Source organism: Elgaria multicarinata, chromosome 1 (genome assembly GCF_023053635.1).
Source record: "Elgaria multicarinata webbii isolate HBS135686 ecotype San Diego chromosome 1, rElgMul1.1.pri, whole genome shotgun sequence".
Lineage (NCBI taxonomy): Eukaryota > Metazoa > Chordata > Lepidosauria > Squamata > Anguidae > Elgaria > Elgaria multicarinata.
In genome coordinates this window covers 146586815-146598478 of record NC_086171.1, presented here as the reverse complement: position 1 = coordinate 146598478, position 11664 = coordinate 146586815, and the positions used below count along the sequence as shown (strand labels likewise).

Below are 11664 nucleotides of genomic sequence, written 5' to 3'. Positions count from 1 at the left end.
CAGCTCTAATATTTGCAGTTCCTACTAGGCACATTAGAAGTATATGTATAAAGGGGTCTGAGATAGATGGATTGCAAGGTGGATTCAACGGCTACTGTATCACTTCAGCAGCATCAATTTTGGCTGAGTGCGCAAGAATGCTAAGGAAGTTAGCAAGCATGCTAGCATGGTTTGAACTTGGGAACCTTTTACTCAAACACTCTCATGTCCACAGACTACCAAGAGAAAAGCATATTCAACTGAGGGTTCCCACAGTAGGCCATTACTGACCTCATGTCAACTAGGAATAAGATACCACTATCTTGCATCACAAAGGTACAGTTACAGTCACTTGAGATCACTGTGAGAAGGATATTACTTCAGCCAAGGGTGGACAATTTGTAGGCCAAAATATCTGAGGGCCAGTATACCCATCATCCCTCACCATTGGCTATGCTGGATAGGACTGATGGAAGTTGTAGTCTAAGATATCTGGAGGACATCAGGCTGGGGGAGGCTGAGCAATTGTCTTTGCCTCTGGCTTATAAAATGAGCAACTGGTTCATCAGTATATATGAAAGTCAAAGCCAGAGTTCTTTTATATCAAGTCTATTAGTGGGTTTTGAGGAAGCCCTCAGAGATAAAAAATAAAAATGAAGAATCGCCAGTCTGGGAGGGGCAGTGCGCATAACACTACATTAAAAATCCTCTGCAAGCCCCTGTAAAATGGTGCTTCCACAGCAGCAGCACATTACTCCCATTATCTTCCAAAAGTTTAAGGTCCTTGGCTGCTCATCTTGTGCAGATATATTCATCAGACCAGTCAGAGCAATGCTGTATTCCATCTCGGCAAAGTTGTCTGGGAATGCAGGTACAATACATCTGGAAGACTACCACGGTGCAACTCCACCACTGAGGACCACAAGGAGGGCATCTGGCCCCTACAAGGGAAGAAGAAGCATCACTGATGTGCTGTTCCCCTCCCCCCCCACACACAAAGTCATATAGTGGTTAGAAGATATCAGTGCAAAACAGGACAGAGGCCCTGTCCCTTTCAAGAATATGTAGAAGAGGGGTTTTTGGAAGGTACTGTTTTGTCATCTACATGAGAAGCGGCACTTGCCAGAATCCCCCTTTACACACCTCTTAAATGGTACAGAAATTCCTGCTTCGTATTTGATCACCTTAATTCGCTACAGCAACTATTATATTACTGCCTATGCTGTGCTATATGGAAGTGACAGTAGAGCAGTCGAAATTGACATTTCCAATATGTCACAATAAAATAAGGTACTGAACACTGCATAACATTCACCGTATTCTCAACTCCTTGGAAGAGGGTACTGCAGTGATGCTTACAATGGTCCACTGAAGTTTCCTGTGATATTGCAAGGAGGCTAAAATGTTCCTTCTGCTGTCAATGCTATTACTTATAGAGTCTATGGGCGTTGCTAGACGTACCGGGTGTTCCGTCGTTGAGGAGCGGTGAAAGCGGCTTTTCCCGTTCAGCCGTGACGCCTCATCATCCACACCTGCCTTCGATTTGTGGCGGAAGTTTGCGCCGGTTGTGCTGCTGCCGCCGCGAGAACGGTTGCGCAGCCACACCGGCCTGATTGCCGCGGCTTTTTTTTTCGCTCGCTGCACGGTTTGCGCACGTCCGAAAGACCGCAAACTTGCGCAGCCGTCAGCGATGCCGCCGCCGGCCCTGGCGGCGGCAGCGGCGGCAGTGCCAGTGCCAGCCGAAGTGCTGCTGGTGCTGTTGAGGGTCAACATTGATGCGCTCACTTCCTGATGGGGGTCGTGGCGGGTGTCATATGACCCGAGGTCAATCGTCTGCATGGCCACTCTGTGCCTACATCTCCCATCATGCCTCTGAGGTGTCGGCGGCGATGATCGCCTCTGTGCCCTCTGCCCCATCCCAAGGAGCCAACCCACATCTGGCCGTAGCCATGGCAGCAGCCCACAAACAGCTCTGCCCTCTGCCAGCCTGGTACCCACACTAACAGGCAGCGTACAGCACCGCCATTATGCGGCCACGGTAGCTGCCCACCGCAAGGAGTCACCAGCCACTTTTCCGGTCCTCCGTTCCTGCGCAAACTGTCACTGGGGAAATAAAAAAAAAAAGCCGCTCCGCCGCGCTGCCCCAGCTGCCGGACTGCGCGCAAATGGCGGAGGCGGCTTGACCGAAGCCGCTGACCACTCCCCCTTAGCACGCCTTTTCCTGCCCAGTGCGGACCGCAGTGACCTCACATCCTCCCACACGTACTCCGAATTACCGCGGGACAGCAGGAAAAGGCGTCCTAAAACTCACTTTTTTAAAGTTGGGAGAAAGAGGCTTCACCGCGGGATAACGGCGGATCCTCGTGAACGTCATCTGGAAGCCTCGACGTGACTGCGGAAGGTAACGCGCGCTAGAGCCTCGTCTAGTAACGCCCCGAGTGTAACATAATTGATACACATATTTTAAAAATAGCTACAATCAGAAATCAGTACTATATATCAATCTATCTGGCCTATATTTCAGAAGAGCATTAATGGCAGATAACAGAGGTCGAACAGATCAATAACATTAATGGCTGCTTGGTCAAATAAATTCTGTTGCTAGAATAGGTGAAGGAACATAGCTAATATTGGAACTCCCCATCTATTCTAGCAGGAGTTTCTATTCTATTATGTTCTCTGGTCAAACAAATTCTGCAAGTTTTGGTAATCCTTTAAAAACATATTAGACATTGTGGTACAGTAAAACAACAACAACAACAGCAAAGGAATGACAACAATGGCTCTATCATGCCACCTTGAAAACTTTGAAAAGCTACTGGGTTACATCCAATGATATTGTTTTACAAGTGGAAGAAACTGCTGGTGGAACGGATTCCCCCCCCCTCCTCCATCCCGAATCTGTTGCACAGGATTGGAGAACCCTTTGAGCAGATTTGGGGCACCATGAGGGCTACAGGGAGCAGGAGAGGAGAAGACATGCACGAGTGGACATTTACTCACACGAGGGTTAGATTCAACCCATTATCTTTCCACTACCTTATAAAGAATCCTCTGGAATTGTAATTATATAGCAGTAGAAGCAAAAGAGGAAAAGATCTGGGTTCTAAAATGTGTCAGTAATAGCAACTATTATGCTAGTCTTCCCTAACCTGGTGTCCATCAGATGTGTGGGACTACAACTTCCATCAACCCCAACCATTATGGCTAATGTCATGGATGATGAGAGTTGCAGTCCAACACATCTGGAAGGCATGAGATTGAGGAAGGCTGATTTGTAGTGTTGCTCAGGGATGGGCACATTTCTGATTTATGGAGCCTCCTTTTTTCTTTTTGCTAGAAACCTGACGCCAACTGATGCAAAAGAAAAATGGGGTCTGGAATTGCACCCCATGAGTCACACACACTATTTATACATTATAGATCCGGGATTCTAACTCAAACCCCTCAAAGAAACAAGTACAACTGCACAAAGATCTTGTCAGAGACACCCAAGTAATCTCATATTTTACAGATGAGGAACTCTGAAGGTAAGAGATAAGCAATTAGCATAAGACCAGCTATGGCAAAGAGAGATAGACAGACCAATACTTGCTGATCTACTGCAAACCACCCAGAAAACAACCAGTAGATCCCAATCTTTCTTGTGTAGATTGGTACCTACAGCCCTGCTGTAGCTGGCTGTAAGACAAAACTGAGGGAGAGGATGTTAACTATGTGGATGTTAACCAGTGTGGTGTAGTGGCTAAAGCTTTGGACTGTGAGTCAGGAGATCCAGGTTCTAATCTCCACTCAGCCATGGAAACCCTCTGGGTGACTTTGGGCCAGTCACAGACTCTCAGCCCAGCCTACCTCACAGCGTTGTTGTTGTGAGGCTAAAAAGGAGAGGAGGAGGATCATGTACGCCACCATGGGATCCTTGAGGAAAAAAGGCGGGATATAAATGCAATAAATAAATAAAATAAAATAAAATAAACACCCCATCACTAAACTTTAGTGGGACAGGAGGTCCTTTGCATTTACTGTGTACCAGGAAATTTGTTATGGGAAGCCAGGAGGGTACCTGCACTTTAAAACCTTGTCTCAATCTATGACAAAATAAATAAAAACAATTGTAAACAGTGCATCAGAAAGTAAATCTGTTTATGCCAGAAGCCCAATGCGTATTTATTACAAATGTGAACAAAGCCAAAGAAAAGATACATATAGTGTACAATGGAAAGTCAGTTAGTGTGCAGTAGACAAGAAAATAATATACCTCGCAGAGCTACCAGCCCAGCATATTTCACAAGTATTATAGCTGCTAACTAAAAATTCAACTTTATGATGAAGAACGGACTTACAGGCTCCTATTTCATCAGAGCAGTCTCCACAGTTATTGAATCCATTACATCTTTCATCTGCGTAGATCCAAATCTTAGGGTTGCTGCAATGAAATATCAAGTAATCTGGAAGGCTGTTTGGCAAATCACCTACGAAGGTAAATGAATTAATAAATTAACAAATTATGAATGAATACAATACATAATTTAAATGACAAGCTCACATAATGCAAAATGTACAATGTGGAAAAATTGTACTGGCTTAAAATATGATTAGTCATAATAGTATTAGTAACTTACATAGATCTTCCAAGCAAGAGAACTTAAAACGGCTGAGGGAACAATCCTATGGGGAGTGCTGGCAGCCTCTGAACTTGGAGCCTGCTGAATACCCAATGTACGATGGGAGGAGACCGGACGACCAGGAATTCCCCATTTTCCCAGTCTCCATGCTCCTTTTTCTGATTGCAGAAAGGTAGCCGGCGTGGTTGTCTCCATGCTGGTTATGAAGGGGAGGGGAGCACACTTTCCTGCTTATGAGGTCAGAGCCCCGTCTCCAACCTCAGAGCCAGGAAACAAAACTATCCTATCCCCTCCCACCCCAGACACTGTCTGGGGGTGGGGGCATAGGATTGCTCCCTAACTGTTTAAACAATTTGAGGAACATTCTGTCCATGTGAAGGAAGCATCCCTACGTCCCTATCCTTTTTTTACAAGTGAAATACCAGAGGCATCCAGAGATTGATTTGTGCAAAAATTATACTATTTTTGTAGCAACAAGTTAATTTCTTAAGTCACAGTGTTTTGTTTTAACTCTGTTCTCTCTTTCTCTCTCTTTCTTTTTTAATTATTTCTAGGATGTTACATGCTTTGCAGATGGTCAAATACCTGGGCTTTAATAAAACAGAACCTGGAGTAGTCCAGTTCCAACTGATGATCAGGTTGGAGGTGTATTTTTATCCGTAGCTAAGAACTCCTGGCAGAAATCACTGCTTGACTTCAATCTACAACCAGGCCCATCTCTAGATATTGTGGCACCCTAAGCAAGATGGTGTTTTTGCACCTTGGTGGGCATGCCACACCATTCATCCCCATCTCTGCTCCCCCACCCCAGCCACTGCCACCACCTTCCCTCACTCTGAGCTGACCTCCACTTCGTCTCCAGCCGCCATCATCCTACCACCTGCCTCCCCATCCATGCCACACTTCAAGGGGTTCTTCCTTAAAGTGAGACATCCTTGGTGAGGTAGCCCGGGAAACTGCCTGTGTCATAGCAGCATTGAAATCCACCTCACCTAGAATGTCTCACTTTAAGGAAGGAGCTCTCAGCGCATGACATTTGGATCTCGCTGGCCCACCTGATCCATTGGGAGGTTCTTCAGTGTGAGAGATCAGGCAAGTGGGCATGCTCTCCAGGTGACACAGATTTATTATTTATTTATTTCATTTCTATACCAGCATAGGACAGGAGCTGGACCACTGATGCCAACTTTGGGGACCATTTTGGTGCCCCCAGAATGTTGTGCTCAAGTTGGCCACCCTGTTGACCACCCTCACTCTGAAAAATGGCCCTGCCTACAACTCCCACTGGGGTTGCCACCATTAGCTGAAGAGGAGTCAGCTCTGATACTGTGGTTTTGCTCTCTTCTTTACTCACGGGTAATCATTTGATGTTGTGTCAATGGACTGCTAAACATGTACATGTGACTTCATCCTCAGAGGAGCATCTATTTTCCACACCAGGTCTCATGCTATAGTATGAAACTTTATCAAATGCTAAGGCATGCTGGGGGAGGGCATGTGAAATAGACTGGGCATGACAAAGAGGAGAAATAAAGCAAAGATTCTTACTACATAGTGTCTCTTGCTCATCTTCCCCATTTGCACAATTCCTTCTTGTGTCACAGACCTGGCTGGCTGGAATGCAGCTCTCTCTGTCATCACACAAGAAGCCTGTCTGATTACTGGTAGTCATACATAAACGATTAACTGAAAAATAAAACTTGAGATTAAAAAAAATACCAATACAGAAATGATTAGACTTAATCAGTCTCACCACCCCAATACTAGAGTGACACATTCCAGTAATCAATTTCAGACCCTCTGCTGATCTTCAGACATATTAATAATAACTTCTATAATATACCTTTTCAGTTTACAATGAATTTTACAATGCTTATGTAACCCTCCAAAACCTCTGGGAAGTAAACAAAAGAACAGATGTGACCAAGGTGACTTGCCAGGCTTCATGGCTAAAGGATTTAAACCAAGGTCTTCCACATTCAAACCTAGCAGTCATTTCATCCCGCTGAGGCAGCAACCACAGACAGCTGATTTGGGGTGTAATGGAAGGTCAGCAAATTTGTTAGCGATCTCATTTATTATTGTTGAGTTTTTTACTGCTAGAGGGAGGTGATTTATTTTTCAACTCCCAAAATAAAGTGGTACTATGCACCTTGACATGGGGTGGGTGGGGGAAAGACAGCAAAATGTCTTAGATCAGCCCCAATCTAGCCCCACAATATTAACAACTTTCTTTCTAATAAATCTGTAGGATGCTTTCAGATATTGGAACTCAGAGAACACATTGCACGTCTTGCCTGAGAACTCACAAATTATACTCACAGTGACCGTGTGAGTTATTTTAGGCTGAGAGATAGCACTTGACAACATCATCCAATGCACCACGTCTGAACCTATCTTAGTCTGAAATTGGTTAGCAACACTAGCGCATGGTACCAGAATACTTGAGAAAGCACCTTCTCCCTTATCAACCTGCCAGTTCACTGAGGTCAACAGATGGTATGCGCCTGGTAGTTCTGCATGGACCTATGGCTTGACTGAAGTTCACCTGGAGAAGGACCTTTGGTATGGTGGCCCCCTTTCTATGGAACTCCCTGCCTCTGGAGGTTAGGCAAGCACCAACATTGTGCTGTTTTCGGCAACTCCTGAAAACACCTTTATTTCAAGAAGCTTTCTTTGATTGACCAGCCATAGTTTTTACTGGTATTCTGTTTCAAAAACAAAACAAAAAAATATGGTGTTTTTTTCTTTTCCTTTTTTATTAAGTGACTGACCTGGTGTACGTGGAGGGATGCCAAATGTGACAACCAATGCACTGACAGCAACAATGACACCAAGTATAACAAGACCAATGGCAGACACACAGATGCATCGTCGAGTGCAAGGGATACATTCAGGGGAACACTCCTTGCAGCAATCTCGTAGGCCATGGATACTACCTGTCACAGAGAAAGGACTTAAAAATCAACTTCAACTAAATCCTCACACTGATTTTACAGGAAAACTCACAAGCAGACTACTTGCTTCTGCTGGCTCCCACTAATTAATCCTAAATTGAAAAACCCCCAATGGGTTAATTCACTTGTAAGGGTATTCCCTGTAACTGTACCAAGTACTCATGTTCAAACGTTTCTGCTATGGGCACACTTATCACCCCCTCATTCATTATATTATTTATTTTTTATATTTATATCCTGCTTTTCCTTCAAGGAGCACAAGACAGTGTACAAGATCCTTCTCCTTTCCATCTTATCCTCATAACAACTCTGCGAGGTAGGTTAGACTGAGAGTCAGTGTATGGCCCAAATTCAAACTGTGAACTTCATGGCTGAGTGGGGCCTAGAACCTGGATCTCCTCAGTCCCAGTCCAACACTAAACACTAACCTCTAACCACTACACCACACTGGCATTCATGCTAAAAATAAAGTAGGTATAGCTAACTCATGCCTTAAAATTCACATTCATTCACATTTTTAAAAATATGTTAAAGCAAAACTATAAAGAAGCTTCCTATTGCTTTAATCCCAGAGTGCAGCTGATCTTTTGCAAAGCTCATCTTGTCCATCAAGAAGTGGTCTCTGGCAAAGCTTGCTTTCATAATTGAATTACATGGTTGCACTTTAAAAGCTGCCTTCAGACCATTGGTCTATTTACTCTAGTACTTCCCAGTCCACCTTGAAGAGAGATTTGTGAAACCTGCTACGCGAGTTCCTTTTAAATTTGAGATGACAAATATCAGGTCTGGGATTTTCTGCATGTAAAGCATATACTCCACCGCTGACACATGGATCCTCCCCATGTTAGTTTGAAAAAGAAAAGTGAAAAAAACAAAAACAAAACAGGATCCCAAGAGCAGAACAGTAAAGTTTATTTATCATGTTTTGAGTCCTGCCTTTCCTCCATGGATCTCAGCATAGCATAAATGAGGTTGGCATCTCTCAATTTTTCCTTCTTCATACCATGCTAAAGATAGCAGAATGGATAGATGGAAGGAACAGTTACAAGCAATCCAATTTAGGGGAGAGAGCCAGGTCGCTGCAGTATCATGTCACCTAATTCCTGAGTTATCATACCTGCCTTAGGTGTCTTGATAATATAATAACTTCCATCCTTTTATGAAATACTTAAGAATCAGCTGTAACTACCTTGAAATACTGCACAATTTTGCCTCCAAAGCTATTGTACTAGATTCTAATAAGTAGAACAGCCTTCCCCAACCTGGTGCCATCCAGGTGTTTTCGAGTAGAATCCTCCCAATCCTCAGCCAGCGTGACAACTGGCCATGCTGGGTGAGGATTGAGGGAACTGTAGTACAACAGATCTGGAGGTAACCAAATTGGGGAAAGCTAAACTAGAACTAAAGAGCCAGTGTGTAGTGGCTAGAGTGTCGGACCAGGAGTCGGGAGATCTGGGTTCTAGTCCCACTCGGACATGGAAGCCACTTGGCCATGGAAGCCCACTGGGTGACTTTGTGCCAGTTGCAGACTCTCAGCCTAACCCACCTCACAGGGTTGTTGTTGTGAGGATGAAGTGGAGAGGAGGATGAGGATTGTGTATGCCAGCTTGGGTTCTTTGCAGGAAAAAAGGCAGGATATAAATGCATAAACAAGCAAACAAACATGTAGAGTGAAAGACAGAAAACGGATAGGCAGAAATGAAGCATGCTCTTTAAACAGTCCCCCTCTATTTTATCTACCTCGTCCCATTCTCCAAGCCATTATTTTTATTTTGTTGCTCCACCATTACAGTAGGACAATCCAGCAAATGCTGCAAATAAAATTGCAGAGACTCAGCTATTGGGTGGTACAGAAATGTAATAAATAAATAAAATATACTTAATTTGTTACCCAAAAAGTATACCTGCCTGTGTTCCAAATCTGACTATATAGGTTTTCTAACTACAGATTTCTGCCCGATACTTTTCAAAGCATTTTCTGTCTGTAACAATTCTGTGCACTACTGAAAACTAAACAACTTTCAGATCAAAACTGTAGAAACACTAATTGACAATTAGTATATATATTACAAGTATTTAAAAGGAGATTTCCACTTTTCCCTACCCCTTTTTATTTATTTTTTTAACTTAGATGTATACATGAATCAATGCCCAACATTTTGATACTGAAGAATATATATATAATAGGGCTACCAATTACCTCTCCTAGCAGAGAAGACAGATTGTGCTGAATTAAGTGAAGCTACATCAAAATTCTGTAACAGAAAGAAATAAAATACACATCTGATTTAGTGATGGGGGATCTATCATATTTATATAGCTTTTAAATAATCACATTCCTATCTGCCTATTTTTAGAAACATGTGAACATCACTGAGGGTATATTTAATTAAATTATTGTGATTTTTAATTCAATTTTACTATTGGTATAACATATACAGATAAAATCCCATCATTCATTGTGTTTTGCCTGTAGTTCATTTACAGGAAGCAATGAAGGGTTGCCATTTAAATCCAAAACAATGATGAGAAAAGTAGCATTTACAAACATGCTTTCTAAGGATAGATATTACCTGAGGATAAGTTCTGTTCATTTTCCCCCCACAGCCTGCCGCAGGATTATGCTAACTAGTAAGTGAGGATTCTTCTGAACATTTGTCCATCAGTGTTCAAACTATGCTGCTAGGTATAGAAAGAGGAACCAGCCTCTTTTAAGCCACTAAAAGCATTCCTGGGTGGTGTTACCTGGTTACTAGGTGAAACAGAGGTAAGAAGAAAAGAGTCATTCTAATCCCAGTCATACCTATGAAAAAGGAAGTGAGCACAGAAACAAGAACTCTCAATTTGCTTACCCTGTGGCTTTCGCCACAACGTACAAAGGAATTAGCGACGTCTCTGCTCTTACTGGACATACTAGCAAACTTCACACATAGGTATTACTAGCAGTAGCATCCCCAGAACCACTACTGCCCATATGCTACAGCAAAAACAAGGTTGCTTCAGGAAATTAAGCCCATAGTGTCAAGTTCTTAATTTTGGACTAAAAAAAAGCTATCCCTTTGGTTTGTTCTCATACCCACTAACATGAATTAGGAAGTGTTTCACTTTAAATTATATTGCAAAGTCTCTTTAAGGTAAATTAGCTGTAAAACTTCCGCTCACAGATGTTAAAGTCGACTTCAAAACACACACACATCATTTTTGTGTTCACACTAACAATAATTCAGTGTTTATCCATAGCTTTTTATTCTTAATTAACTGAACCTAGAATTCTTTCACAATTGCTAAAGTGGATCGCCATTGCAATTTTAAATTGGAAGTGTGGGACGGATCTATCCCATTAAAACACTTTAGCAATTGAGTAAACAGAAAGTTATCTACTCTGCATTAACCTATCTTTTAATTTTGTGATCACGAGCCCATAAAGTGTGGATCTTTTTGGTACAGCTGTTTAGGGTGTTGAGAAATTGAGAATGGAATTTGTGAAATGGCATGGCTCAGCTGCACAAAGGAAAAATGGATAGATCATTGGACTTCTACAACTGCAGGAAGCCCTAGGACCCATATAAAAAGTTACAGGCCATGGAGTTACTCACGTCTGCTAGAGAGCTTAGTCTGGGGCTGAACATATTCTCATTGCCACAATCATTGGGGTTTTAGAAAAATGTATCCACTTGACATAAATAATCCATGACAATTTATTCTGACATAGGACTTTAACAATCCCTTATACACACCCACATTTCCATAAAGTACTTTCACCAGAAGTTGAGTTTGAGATGTATCAGTAGTTCTGACTGAAGCATTAAAAATAGTTTTTTGGAGACATAGTAGACACTTCTATCACTATTAAAACATCAAGCATCTTGTATAACATCACGCATAACACATTTTATTGACCTATCAAACCTAGTCAAGACAATCCAGTTGTGCAAAGTGAAGCTTAAGACACCTGAAGTATTATACTTTTACACTTGTAACATATCTGCTTTGTAATGTGGGATATTTTAACTTTAAAAACGAAAATCAAGAGAGGTAAATGCTATTTCCTCTAACCATATAGGAGAGTATGTACAAACACTTTACCCATGTAGGCACTGGTA

General features: G+C 42.5%; 1 protein-coding gene across 1 annotated transcript; it reads right to left on the bottom strand.

Moving 5' to 3' along the window:
• Positions 1-692: 692 nt before the first annotated feature.
• On the bottom strand, positions 693-10546 carry LDLRAD1 (low density lipoprotein receptor class A domain containing 1). The gene is made up of 6 exons (XM_063118264.1): positions 10135-10546; positions 9762-9816; positions 7379-7543; positions 6153-6290; positions 4323-4451; positions 693-920 (listed from the first exon to the last, which is right to left on the bottom strand). The coding sequence occupies exons 1-6, from the start codon at positions 10153-10155 to the stop codon at positions 772-774; spliced, it is 657 nt and encodes a 218-aa protein (XP_062974334.1). The 5' UTR covers positions 10156-10546; the 3' UTR covers positions 693-771.
• Between the last annotated feature and the right edge of the window lie 1118 nt (positions 10547-11664).